The sequence below is a fragment of the Elephantulus edwardii genome, unplaced genomic scaffold (assembly GCF_000299155.1).
Source record: "Elephantulus edwardii isolate Elephantulus edwardi_28Jun2011 unplaced genomic scaffold, EleEdw1.0 scaffold00258, whole genome shotgun sequence".
In the NCBI taxonomy this organism is placed as follows: Eukaryota; Metazoa; Chordata; class Mammalia; order Macroscelidea; family Macroscelididae; genus Elephantulus; species Elephantulus edwardii.
In genome coordinates this window covers 4,113,743-4,133,719 of record NW_006400008.1, presented here as the reverse complement: position 1 = coordinate 4,133,719, position 19,977 = coordinate 4,113,743, and the positions used below count along the sequence as shown (strand labels likewise).

Sequence of the window (19,977 nt, the reverse complement as noted above, 5' to 3'; positions counted from 1 at the left end):
CCCCTTTACTATGCAGCTCTTATTCTGGACTCTTGTTCTACCAATAATGCCTAATCATATATTCCTTTTATACAGTTCTTTCCCTCTTCTGTGCCACGTATATTATTTATCCCTTCTTTTCTTAGTTTCCCCCAGCCCCTGTCAGGCCTGTTTTTTAACAGTGGCATTATACAGTATTTATCTATTTATGACTGAGATATTTCACTCAGCATAATGTCATCCAGGGTCACCCACTTTGTAGAATATTTCATGAGTTCCTTGTTTTTCAATGCTGCATAATATTCCATTGTATGACTATACCACAGCTTCTCTATCCATTCGTTTTTTGATGGGCACTTGAGTTGTTTCCAAGTCTTTGCTATTGTGAACAAAGCTGTAATAAACATAGGTGTGCATATATACTTGATTATAGCAAACACTAAAATGAGTGGAGAAATTTACTATATTAGTAAATACTTATTTATGAAATTGGACTAAAAGCAAAATTCCATATTAAATAAAAGGGGATATTTACTTAAGCTACTTGTAACATACCTAGACAGGTGTCTTTTTGGGTTCGTGGCTGTTTTCTTCTGAGAAGACGCTCATATAGCACCTGCATGTTGGCCTTGGCTAGTTATAAGGATGGCACACATCACTAGTTACCATACTCCTTTTTCAATAAAATTTACTAGAACTTTCCAAGTTGTTAGTAAACAGACTTTATTTCTGAATATCTGATAGGGTAGTTAGAATACTAAGGCAGAACTTTCCAAGTTGTTAGTAAACAGACTTTATTTCTGAATATCTGATAGGGTAGTTAGAATACTAAGGCAGAATCTTTCAGTTGGTTAATTAGCTTACTAGAATTGCAAATGATGTACATTTACATTGATATTACTTTGATCTTTTTTTACCACTTAAGTATATTTGTCACTCAAAAATTAAGAATTTAATACTAGTTTCATTTTTTAAATTTCTTAGGCTCATACTTTTAGCTGGCTGGGATCTTTTAGAGATAAGCTAGGTCAATCTCCAATGTAGATGTGGAGGCTCAGAAAGGTAAAATGATTTGGGAAGCCTAAATTCAAGGAACTTTGACTCCTATTTTAAGTGCTCCTTGCACCAAACCATATTTATTTAATTATATGCTTAAAAAATGTACATCATTCATCTAAGAAAACAAAAAGATAAAGGTAGAAAGAAGAATTCAAGGCACTATTTTAAAATAGGGAATAGAGTTTAGATAAAAGTTTAAAACACACTGGAGTTTAGTACTTATAAATATATGCTTATTTGTAAATTTAAGATTAAGCTTTAAACAATAAAACATATAATATATCCTTTAATCAAGAACTACTTTAGATGTACTTATTAACACTGATGAACAGAGTGACCTGTCTACAGTATATTATGGAATCATTCTAGTACTTATAATTTTATTTCATTAAGATGAAAGTAAGCAAGGATAACTTTTTAGTCTTTTAAGTAACAGCATTTCAGATGTTCTCTTATATGTACTAAACTACTACTATTCAATAAAAAGAAAACTTAAGCCCTAAAACTTCAAATATTCCCTGTTGTGGAACTAGATCTGGTTTTCCCTGCTATAAACTGGATAGGAAGAGACTCCTCATCTTTCTCCCACTGAGCCACTGACAGATTTGAATAGCTAAAGAGGCATCACTTTTGTGTTAGCACAGTTCCTAGAGAAGTGACCCGAGTGTCCTATAAATTGTTAAAGAAAGGCTTAAAAAAACCCAAAACATTATCATATATTGTACTATTTGGACTCAGAGCTGACCCTCCAAGGGGTTTTCAGAGGTTGTAAACTTCACAGGAGGAGACTGCCTATCCTTCTCCCATGGAACAGCTGGTGAATTAAAATCTCTTGCCTTTGTATTTTCAGCATGATTCCTTAGAATTAAAATTATTATAAAATTATTGATTAAAGATGAATCTTGACCTTAAACATTCTGAGGAAAACCTCTATGAGCTTTGTGTTACTAACTATAATTTCTAAACAAACAACATCAATTTATTATTTCATTTATTCAACAAATATATTTTAAATAAATGTGTAATGTATAAATAATTTAACTCTATTGCTATAATTTACTGATAAAAATAAAGTCTGCATACTTTATAACTTCCTGTTCTGATAAAATAATTTGAAATAAAATTTGATATTCATGCAGTCTTAACCCCTGATCTTAAATAAAGGGATCTCCTAGTTATGATAATTTCTATACTCCATTTTTTAATTGAAAGTAATGTATGACAAAAAAAGCCATCCTTCTCTAATAGAAAACTAAAACCCAATGAATAAATGAATTATGCTAAAAGTAAGTAAGTTAGCAATAAAATGCTAATATTAAAGAAGCTACTTAAAATAGCCTGTTATTCTGAAAAAATATTTTAATTAGTTATTAATTTTATTAATATCCTGTCTCTAGAGAGATTTTCTTAGAAGTTAAAATAGGGCTTATGTATTTTTCCATTCACAAATACTACATGTCGAAAATTACATGCAGGTGAACAGACGTTGGTCCTTCTTTTATGCTGTTGATAATCATGTGCTATTGAGTCGGAATTGACTCATAGCTGACCCTTCAGTAGGTTTTCAAAGGCTACAAAGTCCATGAAACAGTTGGTGAATTTGAAACAGTATGCTTTCGGTTTGGCAGCATTAATTCCTCATGCATTAGGCCACTGGAGCTCCCTGTCTAAATCTAAATCTTAGAGCCCCTTTTTACCCTTTTAAGTTTTATACTGCTACTTTTCAGGCACATGTTTCTGCATTTAATACTATAGTTTTAATATCCTGGTCATTGAATCAAACCAAAATGTTTAATATTCTTCTCCTAGGAAAATGTTTTTGAGTTCCTAAGGACCAAATTAAGAAATATCCTGGAAATATTTTTTTTATTAATTGAGAAATGAAGGGTTGTCAAAATGAGTGTATTTTACGAATATTTATTTCATTTAAAAAATTTATACTTTGAGGTAGTAGTCATTTTTCCTCAGAAAAAAAATGCATGAACAGGAAGGAAAAAAAAAAAAGAATATTTCAAAGACAAATGATAAAAAAGCTATTCTTTCCACATCATCATCTTTGTTTTGTGGAAGAATCCATGAACAACAACAACAAAAAATAAACAAATGACCTTTTAACTCAATTACTTTTAACTGTATGCACACTGGAATTATTAACTCAGGTTTTCTGATAGGCAATTCAATGAAACCTCTATCTAGCCAAGCAGGTGTGAATGGCAGAATTAATCATATTCCCTGGACTAGTTTCTGACAGGCAGCAGCATAACCAGCACTAATCTACAGTTACATTTCAGTGAAATAACACTTTACTAACTCTTTTGTATCACGAAACAGGAAATTAAAAACAAGCTAATTAAATTAGTCTCAGTCTAACAACTATCTTCAGTAACAGTGACTAGAGGTTTTACTGATATTGCTAAAATACTGAGATTCTTGAAAGAAAAAAAGAGAAGAGATATAAGATCTCTTAAAGTTAAATACACATAAACTGTTCCTAATAAATTTTTAAAGATAGGGACTTAACATCCTAGGATTGAATAACAATTAAATTTGTGTTCTAGTGTGCTTTCTGGTTCTATTTTTAGAAGAATAGTATGTTGACAAATAGGTTTTAAAAAAATTAATAATAGTTATTTCTCAATGTTATAAAAAAAATTTCCAGTTGAAGAAAATTAGTATCAAAGGTTGAGAAAGATGAAATTGAGAGAGAAGTAGAAGTGCATAAATATTAAACTCTTAGTACAGAAAATGTATGCTGATATCTAATAATGATAGAACAGAGAGAATGAATTGAACTATAGGTCTGGCTACTTTTAACATACCCAGTTCTAGTTTCTGACAAGAGGGAATCTCTTCGGTTACCGTAATGAAGTAGCTGTGCAATCCCTTGAAGGCCAGCAGCAAAGTGGCACAAAGTGTATAATGAAAATTATAGGCATGATGCAGGAAGGAGTCAGCAATGACGAAACTGCATCCCTAAATAAAGAAAGGATTTTGGTTTTAGATTGTTAGTAACCAAAAATTTTAGGTATTACACTTCAAACCAGAACGACAAAGAACCCTTATTAGTCATTTGTCATTCTATTTAAAAAACCTACCAAAACACAAAAACTAGTAAAACTACAGAGTTGTTTATACAAATAATTTACACTTATGGTATACAACTCTTATAATTTAGTTATGATAGGTTTTTAAGAAAGCAACCATATTAAATGATGTTTTAATAATTTGAGAATAAAAAACCCCTACATTTGGACTACAGGCCAGTCCCCTTTCCTTTCAGGGGAATAATGGTTATAATTGTACTACTTCAAGGTGGGTCTCAACTCTGGCAACAGATTATGTTAACAGTTCTTAATAGGGGGCAAAGGGTTATGGTAGAAATTAAAGAGAGCATTAGCTGCCATCAAATACTTTTTAGCCACTAATTTGCCAAAATCTTAAATGTGTCAGGTTAATTCAATTAGTTAAGATTATGTTCAATTAGGTCTGTATGCTTTTAGTCTAAAATAATTATTAAAAGGAGTATCACATAGTTAAAAACACTTCACTTTAAAGAAAAGGAAAAAGGAGGTTTATAAACATATTTCGTTCTTACATCTGGTGATAACTGTTTTGTGTAGTTAATACCAAAGACCACACTTTCAAGAGTAGGAATCACAGAATCTTTGTTTTGTGCTGGTGCATTTCTATTTAACCAAGTAGTCTTCACAGGTCGAGGAAAGCTGGAGAAATAAATAAGTATGACATTACCATTATCATAATAGTCAACTTAAGCTGTGTGTATTTATTAATGAGAATCTTATAGAAAGACAAAGAACAAGGTGAGTGCAAGGTGCTAAGTTCTAAAGAATTCTTTAAAAAATGCATTTTAAAAAAATACTCAGAACTATCATAATTCAAATAAGAAGACATACAATTATATACAAAAATTAACACTATTTGCTCAAGACTACTTCTCTAACGGTATGACTCAGGGATACTAAAAGGATACTTAATATATTGGGATCTATAGTGGCTAAATGACAAATGGGTATTCATACTTTAACTTGGAAATTATTGTCTATAAGAACTGGTTCCCAAGTCTTAAAAAAAGTCATAAACATGTGAACTATTTACAGAAATAGAGTTCCTACTTAGAGATTTTAAAAAAAAATTAAAATTAATACATCAACTTGTCTAATTCTCAAAGATATTTTCTTCTCTTACTGCTCTTCACGAACAGAATAAGCACTACATTAATAAAATCTTTATACAATGCTTCAAGATATCAACACATCACATATGATCTGAATTGCTTCTACATTAACATTATGGTTTGTTGTTATTGTTACCCTTAAGTCAACTCCAAGTGATGACAATCTGCAGTTTGTGCAGAGCAGGCCAGCTCCCTAGGGCTTTCAAAGCTCTGATCTTTTAGGAACTCATCACTAAGTCTTACTTTTGAGTTGCTTCTGAATCACCAACGTTTTGGTTAGTTGTCAAGTACTTATCATCTGTACCACCCAGAAACTGATGCCATCACATTTAGTATTCTATACAACTACACAAATATTTCTGGTTGAATATTTAAAAATAAACTTGACTATATTTGAGATAAAACACTGGGTAATTTTAATCAGCAGGCCAAAGCATTGATAACTCGGCAAAAGGGAGGAAACAGAAAAGTAAATAATTTTTGTCTCAAGCAGAGAGTAGCCTTCATTTGCAAAATCAATTTGCTTTACAAAAATAAAGTACCTATATACCAGCAAAGAAAAGAGTCAGCAGGTCAATGTTAAATCCCACTTGCTATGTTTTCAGAATTGAGTCAGAAAAGTGGTCATTAAGAAGAACTGAAAGAAATATTATATAAAGAAAAAGCAAACATTTATCTTAACCCATTTATCTTAACTGAATTAATGTTATAATTGGGTCAGTCAAAGAAATGATATTAAATAAAAAGAGTATTTAGAAAAATATAATTAAAAATTCATTTTTATCAATACCAATTTAAACCCACTGTGATGAAACCAATTCCAACTCTGGACAGTAATTCACAATTGGGTTTCTGAAGCAGTAAATATGAGTGGGAACAGACTTCTCATTTCTCCACCTTGGAGTAATCAGCTGGTGGATTTGAACAACTAACTTCTCAGTTAGCAATCCACGACACTGTCTACTGAACCACTAAGAGCTCTTTTCATTGTGGTTAGAGGATTTAACAAAAAAAATCCAAAAAAACCCAACCACCCCAAACCAAGAAAACTCCACCAGTAGTGAAAACAGCCAATTAAATTCTTAAATCCTTCTCCAGAGAATGCCACATGGAGATCCCTCTGTGTAGTGCATTCTCAGGGATTCATATATGATTATTTGGAGGTGGAGTGAGTGGTTCACCGATAAGAAAAATCTGTTGAAGCATAGTAGTGAGGAATGTTACCTTTAACATTGACTCCATTTCCAGTAGCAGCAGCAAAAAGCTTTCTTTTGACCCCCCCCTTTTTATTTTGCTTCTCTTTTCCAACTTCTCATTTACAGCTAAAGAAAGGCAGGGGAAGACAGTGCTTCCTCTGGCAAAGGTCTAGCAGCAAAAGAGGTAACATAAGGGCCCACGGCAGCTAAGTAAAGAACAGCAACCTCAGCAGTTGCAGGCACCTCATTTTGTCCTCCAGTCACTAACCAGAGCCAACAGTTAATCCTCTTGGCTTCTGATTCTGAGCCAAAAATGTCTTCTTCCAGTGAACGGTCTCTAGGGGATGAGATGCCCCTTTCTCCTACTAGTTTGTGGCAAAAGGTGCTACATTGCAAGAGGAAGCAGACTAGGATTAGTGATGTAAATATCACTACTCTATTTTAATCAGGGCTTTAAAAAGCAACAGTAGTAACCTGAGTTAGCCTCTATGAATTGTGTATACATTTTCCAGGAGAGAAACTAAGCAAATAAAGACAGTCTTAGTGAATTTTAAATTAAGAATGGCTGAAATAGTTTAATTAAGGGTTCTTAATGTAATTAAAAGAAGATCTAGAAATTATAGGAATTGCACAAAGAAATAAACTTGTAGAATTAAAATCTAGTCTGCAATTCACATGCAAATAATATGTATATTACTTCTTTGACAATTATACCTTAACTACTAGTTGTACTGATCTTACAAGGCAAAGCAAGTCATCAGGAGAATCAAATATTTTCCTTGTCCTGAGCTCTACAGGATCTGAGTCAAGATGGAAAAGATCATGTAACAACAGTGGAAGAAGTTCTTAACTATAGTTTTGAAAACATGGTCAAGATCTATGCCACATAGGTTGATACTTGTGGGAAATCTATTAAACTTTACTGTCTTAATTCTCAGGGCCATTTTTCTACAAAACTACCTACTCAGATTTCCATTAAAAATAATTTCCCTTAATATTATCACCCTTACTATAATGTCTTTGATATTACAGATAATTCTGAAGTCCAATCAGTTGTTGTTCTTAAAAGTGCCCGTGACAAGAAAAAAAAAAGTGCCTGTGACATGGGATATTTTACTGTATAAGCCGAACAACAAGAATTGTATTCTTACATTAATCAAACATAATCCCTCTCCCTATGGAAGTAGGCAGCATAACAGACATTCCTATAACATTTATTAGGATACTAAACATATCTTTACATTAAAATGTTATATGCTATCATTTAAAAATCATAAATACATAATATTGGTTATGACTTAAAAATTTTATAAAAACAAAATTTTAAAGTAATTTCTTTAGACAACTATTAATCATAGTATAACATTAAATATAAACATAGGTAAAACAAAAGAAAAGCTATATGGCTACTACTAAATGGCATTATTTTTCTTGGTCAACTTAAATATGATTCACTAAAGACTGCTTCATATTTCTATAACAAAAAGTTATCATTATAATGTTCCAAAAGCTATTAATGTGTATTATTTTATACTTAGGTATAAAATGAAAGTGTTTATTAGATAATTATGAATTTAGCAATTCATCAGTACTTCAGTTATCCTTATCAAATTATAGGGGTTTTTTTAAGTAGAAAAAATAAAAAAACAGTACATTAATAATCACTACAGAACTGGTTAAATTTACCTTATTAGTGGCTGGTGTAGTGCAACCAATGAAGCATGGACTGTAACAGACACAACGGAAAGGTGGAAGTAATCAAACATAACATTAACATGATGATGAAGGCCTCTGTGGAGGCTAAAGTGCAATTTCAGTGTTCGGCTACTTATTAGTTGCAAGGCGTTCAAATCATCTTCCCTATAAAAAATGCAATGTAGTTTAAGCTATCAAAAACATTTAATTATTTTTTAATAATTTAGAATAAAATATTTTTAAAGTATCACATTTGACTAGATAAAATATGAAATTAAACCAATAAAACAGAGCCTATCTGTAGTTTTTTATCAATTCATGTGATGGAGTTTTATCACTAATGCTCCTATACCATAAATCACTTTATTTTAAAAAAAATTTTATGTTTTAAAAAAAATTTATTTTATACTGATTTATTTACAAAGTTCAAATACATTGTTTTTCACACCAGATCTTTCCAATACCCTAAGTCACTTTATTTAATACTTCACAAATATATATTTTACTGCACCAGGAGTTATTATTTATTATAAAGAGGATGTATAACATAACTCAAGTAAAATATTATTTAAAATTATTTTTACTACATAAAACTTGGTAGATAACTTGAATATTGTTATTTAACCTGTCAGTTGATTTACTTGTACAGAATCTTTGAAACAATGCCATAAAATGGTATACAACTATATAATTCTTTGACTCAAATATAAATTTTAACTACTATAGCTGATGAAAGCTTATTTGTTTTACTCTACTCAAAGAACTCTACCCTTGATGAGATGGACTGATTCAGTGACTGGGGTAACGGGGATAGGTATGTCAGAGACAGTAAGTTTGGCACAGGATAGAGCAGGGTTTAGGGCTGTTGTACATATAGGGTTGCTGAGAGTTGTAGGCAACTCTGAAGACACATAACACCACCATAATCTAATTAAAGAAGAAACCCTTGAAGGAATTTTTTTGTAACAAAGTATTCCAAGAGGAGCAGTCACAACTGTGTGAAGTGACTGGGGTAATGGGGATAGGTATGTTAGAGACAGTAAGTTTGGCATAGGATAGAGCAGGGTTTAGGGCTGTTGTACATATAGGGTTGCTGAGGGTTGTAGGCGACTCTGAAGACACATAACACCACCATAATCTAATTAAAGAAGAAACCCTTGAAGGAATTTTTTTGTAACAAAGTATTCCAAGAGGAGCAGTCACAACTGTGTGAAGTGACTGGGGTAATGGGGATAGGTATGTTAGAGACAGTAAGTTTGGCATAGGATAGAGCAGGGTTTAGGGCTGTTGTACATATAGGGTTGCTGAGGGTTGTAGGCGACTCTGAAGACACATAACACCACCACAATCTAATTAAAGAAGAAACCCTTGAAGGAATTTTTTTGTAACAAAGTATTCAAGAGGAGCAGTCACAACTGTGTGAAAAATTCTTACTTCTTAATCACAATGAAGAGAACATCTAAGGTAGATCTTTTAGTCAAGTGCCTGTTTTGTCATTTATTCTATGTACAATTTATTCTATAAACAATTCTGAATGAAGATAAACACCAAAAAGAAAATTGTTAAGTGGATCTCTATTTCTTATTTTAAGTAAGCAAGTCACCAAATATAAATATGTATGTCCAAGCATGCGGGGAAGTTCAGGGTAGCCAGTTCTAAAACCCTTAAAAGCTCTAGATATTAATGAACTTGTGACAAATGACAAACTCTGAGAGTCCCAGGTTTGATAACTCAAAATATAAAAAATGTCTGAGCTAAAAACCACATCTTTTAAGCTACTAAGAAAAATCTGACAATAATATGGTGAAAGAAAGCTCAGTTATATTTAAATGACTCATAATGGTGGTTCTAGAGTCTAGAAAAGAGTTAGACTTCTATGAACTTGCTACCTGGGATTTATGGAATAAACATGGGGTCAGAGGAGCAGACTGAGCAACGCTAATGACACTCCCCTGAAAGACAGAAGTAGATGTTAATGAACATGCAGGAGACAGCTGGACTCCAAAAAGGAAATGGAGAAGTATCAACAAATACAGTTATAAATACCTGGAGATTTTAAAAAAAAAGTTTGTAAATTTACTTACGAATAATCTCCATCTGTGAAGTGTAGATCCAAAGATAAAAGAAAATTTATTTCCTCAAGGGTTTCTTCAATCTGAAAAGCAATTACATACAATGTGAGAAAATTAGAAATTGTATAGAAACTTAGAAGCATGCCTTCAATCTTTTAAAAAATATATATAAAGAAATTTTTACCCTTTTTTCATCCAATAGCATTTTAACTTTGAAGATCATAACATCATTTAAAACTACTTCTTCATTTTTGTACAGAATTTGAAATGTTTTACTGCAAATCAGAGAATCATGAACTGAAGCCGGAAAAGCTAAAGTTATACCTAAAATAGAGAAAATATGTAAATAACAGGAAAAGCAAAATATATACAAGGTAAATCAATATTTTAACTTAAAACACCTCTGTATTTGATCTTATTATTCCAATATCATTACCAATAAATAAATTACAACAGGCCTAAAAGTGTATTCATTTTCCTGATACAAATGCACAAATAGGTACATTATAGGCATTATGAAATTACCATATAATTTATTTCAGCCTGAAAAGGTAAATCCTAGGATGGATAATTGAAATTTGAGCAAGGGCAGCATGAGGATGGCTGAGTCTGACCTCTACTATCCACAAAGGGGAAATGTCTCTTCTCAACAGCATCCACAGTACAAGACTAATTTCTATAAGGTCTAGTCTCCCGTGTTCTACACCTACTTCTACTAAGGAAAGCACCAAACTCTCCTGGGTCTAAAATTTGTTGCAGTGACCACATGGACTTTACTGAACCATACTTAAGGTTATAGGGTTTATTGAGGAAGTTAAGCTATAATTCAGTTTAGTAGCAAGATATATTCCTCTGTCCAGTTTCTCAAGTATGGTTTCAAACCTTTGACCTTCACTCTTAAATTGGTCAATATTACAAAAGTTCCCTTATTGTTGCTGTTAGGAGTTGTTGCAGTAACCCTATACACAAAAGCTCAGAACCTTGCCCTATTCTGAGCCAATCTCACTGTCTCTGACACATCTGCCCCCATTACCCCAGTCCCTGTTTCAAAATATCTCGTTCAGGGTCTTTCTCTCCTGCACCATCCTTGACCCCTCCAAGCACGTTACATTGTCCTTTTCTAAGGACTAGTCCCTCTGGGCAACATGCACAAAGAATGTGAGAGGGAGCTTCAAAATCCTTGCCTCCAAGAAGCAATGTGGTTTCATTCTCTCCAGGACAGAGCTGTTTGTTCTCTTGGCAGTCTATGGTATATCCAACACTTTTCTCCAGCACCACAACTCAAAGTCATTGATTCTTTTTCTGTTACCCTTATTCATGGTCCAGCTCTCTGATAGCAAGCAATTGTGAAGACTATGGCCTGGTTCAGGTGCACCTTAGTCTCCAGACTGACATCATCACTCTTCAATAATTTGGAGAGGTCCCTCACAACAGACTTTACCAAGGCAATATGTTTCCTGATCTCTTGACTACTGGTAACTAAGTATACTGATGGTGTATCCAAGTAAGATGAAGTCTGTTAACAGTCTCAATTCTTTCTCTGTCCATCATGATGTTGTCTATTGGTCCACTGGTAAGGATTTTTGTTTTCTTGATGCTGAGATGTAATCCATATTGAAAGCTGCAGTTTTGATCTTTTGCAGCAAGTGCTTTAAGTTCTCCTTACTTTCAGCAAGCAATGTTCTGTCATCTGTATAATGAAGGTTATTGATGAATCTTCCTCAAATTCTGATATCACATTTTTCGTCATACAGTCTAACGTCTTATTGCTCAACATACAGATTAAATAGGTCTAGAGAAAGGCTACAACCCTGATGCACACCTTTCCTAATTTTAAACAATGCAGTGTTCCCTTGCTCTGTTTGGACAACAGCTTCTTAGTCTAGGTATAAATTTCCCATGAGCATAATTAAGTGTTCTGGAATTACTATTCTTTGCCATAATTTGTTATGGTTCCCACTGTCAAATGCTTTGCATAGTCAATAAAGCACAAATAGACATTCTTTGCTTTCAGCCACGATGCATTTGACATTAGCAATGAAATCCTTATGCCTCTTCTAAATCCTGCTTGAAGGTTTGGCAGTTCTTTGCCTATGTTCTTTTCTAGCCATTTTTAATGATCCCCAGCAGTATTTTGCTTGCATTAATGATATTGTTTGATAATTTCCACATTCTGTTGGATTATCTTTCTTGGAAATGGGAACAAACATCCCTTCGTCTTGCCTATTATGGCATTTTCCCTCACTACTTCAGCACTATACATATTATACAAAGGTCCGTACACTATACATACTATACACACCATGTCTTTGGTCAGAGAAGGAATTATAAAACTTAAAATTCCAAACTTTAGTAAGAAAATCTTACTCAACTTTTCCACTTCAGGGAGACAAAATCATCATTATACTTCATAGCAAATAAATTTAGATTATGTTCCACATTAAGGCATAATTTCTGTCTTCCAAAGCTGTTTTAGGGAGCTCTGATAGCATAATGGTAATAAGCTATGCAGCAATCCCAAAGACACTAGTTCAAATCAACCAGCTACTCCACAGGAGAAAGATGGGCAATCTCCTCCTGTGTGACGAATTGCTTCTAAAAATCTGCTGGGGAGTCGGCTCTCAGTCAGTTAAGACTCACTAACACAGCAACAACAATGCTGTTCACTATACAAACATTCTTTTTAGTTTATGTGCTGCCAAAGCGAGCACTATACAAACATCCTTGAAAAGACAGTCTAAGCTGCACTGCAATCCCAGAGGTATGTGGTTCGAATCTACCAGATGCTCTGCCGGATAAGGTGGGGCAATCTCCTCCTGTACCAGTCAGATCTGATTTGATGGTACACACACACAAAATAATAAAATTAAAAAATTTAAAAAAAAGAAAAGACAGTCTAGAAGAGAAGGCTTTTAGTTCCTCTGCTTACAAGATACATATAAGAAAAGACAGTGGCTGACATTACAAGTATGATCAATTGAAGAGAAAAGATCTATAAATACTTAGATGTCTTTTGAAATAGCTTTCCAGGATCACTCTAGAGTGAAGCTCTAAACAAATTCCACCTAAAACCTTCCTCACTATTTAATACTTATCAGATGACAACCTTCCATAAAGTCCATTCTTTCAATTGTTTTTAGTTGAGAAGTAAGCACTATGTCTCATATATATATTATATAGACATATAACAAGTATTTACTAAATACATAAACTTTCATCTAACTTTTCAACTTAGTGTCTTATTTTCTTGTTCAAATGACCCTTGTTCTTTTTTTAATCAGGTATTACTAACATAAATACTCAGATTTACACTCTTTTAAAAAAGTGCTAATTGTCACAACTGATAATTATCTTGTGATAACTGGAACTTAAAATACTTACCTTAAGTCATAATAGTTTACATTTTATTACAACGCTTCTGAATCTTCCTTTCCTTGCTTCAACAACTATCACTGCTATCTCTTATTTTTGAACAAATAAGCATTCATTCAGGCATAATTTGTTAAGCCTCTATCACTTAGAGAAATAAGAGTTATAAAAATAAATAACACTGCTCTTGATTTCAGAGAACCAAATTCAACTTGGATAGAAATAATCAAGTAGAAAACGACAATAAAAGGTAATAAACTTTTAACTCCCTAGTTAAGCTTGAAGGAAATATTATCTTCATTATACTTGATACTTTGAATCTACTAGGTGCTCCATGGAAGATGGACAGTCTCCTCCCATATTTATAGCTTTGGAAGCAAGGTGGAGGGTTGCTATGAATTGGAACTGACTTGAAGGAAGTGTTTAGGTTCTTCTTTTTTCAAAGGGGGAGAGTAAAATAATTTACACAAGTAAATGTCTTAACAGGTTATTTTTTTTTTTCAAAAGACTGTTTCCTGCATGGTTTGTCTCTTCAGTCATTGTCCACAGGACTCTGAGAAGCTGTAGGAATATGCAGGTGTGGACTCAAGGCTCAGCTTTATCTCTTAACATTGTGGGAAAGGACTGTATACCACTAGGCAGAGTGCTAAGCTCCCACATGCCACCTGGACAGAATCTGGGAAGAGTGATCTCCCAGGAATATCCACATTGGATATAGTTCACTTTCATATGTAACAGACCACCTATTCCTGTAATAAGCAGAGATAAAGACTTGATAGAGACATACAGGCATATACCTTTCCATTGTCCTACCCTCAAGTATGACTAATTTCTGAGAATTAAAACAAGTCATGCACATAAAAGACTGTCATCTACTTCCTTCTTTGTGGGCTTTCCTGAAATTAAGCTGATTTTAAGACCTTAGACTTCATCTTGTTTCAATTTTTTAACTCAGGTACTTTAGCACAAGAAGGGCATAACTGTTTATAATCATTTATTAAGGTACTGTATTATTCTCTTTAAACATTCTCTAATTTAACAGATATATTGTGAAAGAGGAGTTACTTCCATTTTACTAATTAGGAAAGAAAGGTCCAAAGACAGATTACCTTCTTCTCATATAGCTAGTGAGTGGGAAAAGACAACTGGAAACTAATTATGCCCAAATGCAAACACTTTTGAGAAATTAAGCTACTTTCATTTCTATAGAAATGTAAGCTTTATTGTCTACATTTCCTCATTACAATATAAATTCAGGGATCTTTTAAGAGACCTTACAAATTTTCTACTTGCTGTGGTTATCCTTGTTTGCACTTATCTTAGAAGTTGTTTTACTTTTGTTTTCTTCACACTTGAGCAATGATCCTAGGTACCAAATCACTACCTTGCTTAACAGAAAGTATGTAAACCACTGGAAACATTAAATTACTCTCATGGTAAGTTTCTGTTCTTTACAATGTGGGTCACACAAACAGCATGGCAAATGACTTAAAATCTGACTGCATTCCATTCTTATATCAATGTAAGCATAATATGCAATAGGGATACATGTGTATAATACTTTACGGTTTGCTAAGTACTTCTATTTATTCTTGTTAGTTGCTGTGGTGTTGATTATGACTTGCAGCAACTCTATGAACAACAGATCTTGACCTGCCCTTTCCTAAGTTATTCTCATGATCTCTGATGTTCACGTCAATTCTCTTCGTTATTGTGCTAATACAGCCTGTTGAGTGTCTTGCTCTTTTGCTGAGCCTCTACTCTTCCCAGCATGATGTCTTTTTCTAAGGACTGGTTCCTCTTGACAATACACATCTAAAGATGTGAGAGGAAGTCCTGGTGTCCTCATCTCTAGGAGCAGACTTGTACTTTCTACAAGACAGATTTCCTTCAATACTTTTTGTCAACATCATGATTCAAAGGCATTGATTCTTCTTCGATCTTTCTTATTCACTACTTTTCAGATCAATAGAATGGAACGGAAAATACGTTGGCTTGCATCAGGGACAACTTAAATCTTAAAATGTCTATTTATTAAATGCATGACAATCTTGTGAAGTATTTAATGCATTTCCTAAATCTGTCAATTGAAGCTAAAAAAAAGGTTAAGTGACTATTGTAGTATTACCTAAAATGAAGCTGGTCATCTGATTTCATGTGACTACTCATCATTTGAATGGCATCTCTTGAAATGGAATGGTCTAAACCTTATAAACACTTGCCCTTTTGTGCTACAATGTTGTTGTTATGTGTCATCAAGTCGCCTGTGACCCACAGCAACCCTATGGACACTAGCTCTGAACCCTGCCCTATCCTAAGCCAATGTCCTCATCGTCTCCAACAGATCTAATGCCATTTCTTAAATCACTGAGTCGATCCATTTCATCCTGGATCTTCCTCTCCTGCACTGTGTCTCCACCTTTCTAAGCATGATGTCCCTTTCCAAGGACTGGTTCCTCCTGGCCACATGCCCAAAGTATGTGAGACAGAGCTTCAAAATCCTTGCAGGGAGCAGCTTGGCTTCACCCTTTTCAGGACAGACGTGTTTGTTCACCTGGCAGCCCACAGTACATTCAACACTCTTCTCTAGCCCCACAACTCAAAGATATTGATCCTTCTTCTATCATCCTTAGTTATTGTCCAGCTCTCTGATGCATACCAAATATGTGCCACCCTGATGTGATACTATAATAAAGCAAAAAAAAAACATGTAAAAGTTTACCTGTTTTGAACCTTCGGAATCAGCTGAATAAACTAAGCATGAAGATTTAACTAGCTAAAAATCAGAATATGAACCCGGGCAGTTTAGCTTCTATAAAATGACCTATCTAACAGAGATTGGGAAGTGGAAAGGAGAGAAAAAATCTGAAGAATGAGAATGTTTATATCCTTCTTCAGTAAAATGAGCTTGTCATGATTGTTAAAATAGGAAATGGAGATTTAAATATACAATTGCAAGTTACAGATAAGAGCCAGGTGGAAAAGCAAGGGGGAAAGTGGTAAAAATAAGATTAACTGTATTTTAGCATACAGGAAGTTATAAAGTCATTATAGGGGACTAGAAAACAGTTCAAAATGATTATATCTAGATATATAGCTTTCACTACACACCTCTCTGGATGAAATGATCCTTAAACTATCTGTCAGCATTAATTGTACAAAAATTATTTTTAATCAGGAAAAAGGATAGATGTATATTTTAAACTTTAGACAATAAAATATTCTTCCTTTTAAATAAAATAATCATTAGAAATTGGGAGTCATTAGTTGAACTTTTTAATTTATTTATTATACTAGTTTACTTAGGAAGTTCATATACATTGTTTTTCACACCCGATCTTTTTAAGCTACTATACACTATTATCTAACAATTCAATCTGGAACCAGCTTTTTAGAATCAGCAATGACTCCTCTGTCCATGAATGCTTTCTTATTAATCAATTTTTCACAGCACTACAAAAAGTTTTCTTTCATGACTGATGTTATTGCAAATGACAGCTATTTCCTGACCCAAATGTCTGACTGTCAGCACAATCTTGTGCTGAAAATAATTTAAATGTATTGTGACAAGTTGTGTAAATGACACTTAATTCCTAACCCAATAGAATCTGCCTTACTCTAACACACAGATACAGTCATTATTTTCTCTTGGCTTCCTAAACATTTCCTAGTAATATACTTGAAGTTTAAGAATTAGGGTAAAATACAGAGCAAGAAAGCTATTATGACGAACATACAAATCAAAGAAGAAAACTAAGCACACACTAAAGATGCTAAGAAAAGAAAATTCTAGATATTGGAAGAAGGAAAAAAAAAAGAAAATTTCAAGGAGCAACAGTGAATAGCTAATTAATACAGGCTGTAAGGTAAAGCTATCCTTAATGAGTTATGCTCCCAACACAAAGGCGCACAGTGCAAATCCACCAGCTGTGCCACAGAAGATGGGCACGCTCCTGTCATGCAATTTACAGGCTCTGAAAAGCTGCTGGAGGATCAGATAGGACTCTATTCTAATTCAACAGCATCCAACAACAGCCTACATAAAAGTATGTTATCAAGGGTGAGTCTAAAAATCTTCATTATCAAAACAAAGTAAGCCAATTACATAAAAATTCTTTCTGGAGATAGAAAAATATTGCCAAGAAAATATTTTTCCCAACTAATATATCAACATTAATAAGATACACACTCCAGGAATCCTTAAATACTATTTTCTCTCTTTTTTGAGGGTAAAATAGTAGTAAGAGATTCATTAGAAACCTATATTCCCAAAGGGATGGACCTTTCCCCCTGGAAGGTAATACAGAGGGGAAGCTGGGTGCTACAGAGGTGAGGCCCTAAATATGGCCTCCTCCTCTGGGTCCTTAAAATCTACTTTTAAGTGAAACAACTCTTGTTAATTTTTAAGTAAAGTTTTTATTTTATACTGGTTTATTTACAAAGTTCATACACATTGTTTTTCAAACTGGATCTTTTCAATTTCCTTTACCCACTCCTCCCTCCATAACCACTATGGATGGCAGTATGGTGCTTTCTAAAAACTGGAAATATTTCCCCTTTACAGTGGAGAAAGACACTGCCCAAAACCTCTCTCGCAAATGCTGGAGCCAGCAGCAGCCAGCACGTGCCCAACTCTGTGGTTCTGGTACCCTCGAGCTGCGCCCTAGAGGTTCCCTGGCTAGTCTAGAGAGCAGTGGCATTTCTCCTCTCTGGCTGGCCCTGTCTCCACCAAGCCTGTCTACCGTGTGCCTTCTTCACAGGTCACCTGGTTCCAAAGCTCAGGACTGAAGAGAAACAGCTCTTTCAAAGTCCTTACTACCCATAAAGATACCTGCCCTATCTGACTCAGGAGTATATCAAGAGGCAGAACCATGCTGTGGCCTCAGCACTTTATGCAAGAGGTAGTTGCCTTTTCCCCTGTCTCCAGACCCCACCTACTACAGGTAAATATTTGTCTTCCTAAATGGTGGAATGGCCAGTGTCGCCTTTGAAAATGAAAGTCTCCAGTATACTGAGAAGACAGTATGTTTTTTTATTTTATTAAAATTTAGTTTGAAGAGAATTCTTTTTCCAAACCTGCTCCTGATTTCCAGTGTGAATCCAGAATATCTAAAAGTATTTTCATCTCTTTCTTTCCCCCCCCTTTTTCCTACCATTTAGAGAATTTCAAGTCATCAGCAAGTTCATACTCCTCCCTAAAAAAGTTCAGACTTCCCTCTTCCTTGACATCTAGGTCCTATGGTAGGGTTTTCAAACATAAGTAAATTCCCAGAATATAAAGTAGTAAAGCGAGCTGTTTGGGATGGGAGGCAGAGAAGGCTACTTCCTGGCTCATTCCTCCTTCTTCTGCACCTACTAAAAGTCAGTCTCCTATCACTGGCCAGAGTCCTTCAAACCAAGACTGACCATGTAGTATCCTTGTAGGGCTGTCTCACTTTTTAAAGTGTATAATATAATCTATCTAGAACAGCTTGAGTTTTCCAATCTGGCTGTCCCTGATAAATGAAATACTTTTACATGGAAAATGTGGATCCTCAAGTAAAAAAAAAAAAAATTGCTAGTGAAACAGTTGAGAAATTTTTGATACCCAAGAATTTAATTGGATGTAGAACAGTTTCCTTGTCCCAAGCAGGGCCTGTGGATGAGAACACATCCTGTAAGTAAGTGTTCAGCTGGCCCTCAGTGGCCCCTTGAAGTTTTCCAGAATAACCCACTTTGCTTCCACAAACAACAGAACTTCTCCTTTACCTTTTCCCTGTTAATGTATCTGGGAAATGTCCCTTTATTTTTCAGCTTAGAACCCACATGAATCCTATCAGCACCCTTAGTCAAGGTGGAAGAGAAAGACAGTGCTTAGTCCAAGAAATGCAAGTAGGACCTCCCTGCAGATTATCCTAGATAAAATGACAATTTCTCCACATTCATTCATCTTCTCCACACTTACTCATCTCCTTTTCTCATATGTGGGCTTGGTGTTTGGTCTGTGACAACACCAGGAGCTTCTGCTGACAGTGTCCCCCACTGATACCAATACCCTACTTATTCTTATGAAATCATTCAGAAGTTAATGAATAATAAAAATTACTTCTCAAAAGAGAAAAAACCAAGTTGGAAACAAATAAAACTAGGAATATACCCTAAAGAAACCAGAGCAGCCACCCAAACAGATATATGCACACCCACGTTTACTGCTGTGCACAACAGCAAAGATGGAAACAACCCAAGTTCCCTTAAACAATTGAATGGATAGGAAAACTAAGATACATTCACACAATGGAATACTATACAGCACTGGAAAACAAGGAACTCAAAAAATATTACACCACATGGGGGACCCTGGAGGACATTATGCTGAGGGAAATAACTCAGTGACAAAAGGAAAAATTCTTAAAACAACTATGAGATATCATTT

General features: G+C 34.3%; 1 protein-coding gene across 1 annotated transcript in view; it reads right to left on the bottom strand.

Moving 5' to 3' along the window:
- FAM135A (family with sequence similarity 135, member A) overlaps window positions 1-19,977 on the bottom strand; it is a 147,112-nt gene that overhangs the window by 95,324 nt on the left and 31,811 nt on the right. Inside the window, exons 3-7 of the mRNA XM_006899483.1 lie at window positions 10,381-10,520; window positions 10,209-10,279; window positions 8,116-8,289; window positions 4,634-4,760; window positions 3,858-4,011 (exon numbers count right to left, since the gene is read on the bottom strand). Coding sequence (XP_006899545.1) covers window positions 3,858-4,011; window positions 4,634-4,760; window positions 8,116-8,289; window positions 10,209-10,279; window positions 10,381-10,520 — 666 coding nt within the window. The remainder of the gene's footprint in view (window positions 1-3,857; window positions 4,012-4,633; window positions 4,761-8,115; window positions 8,290-10,208; window positions 10,280-10,380; window positions 10,521-19,977) is intronic.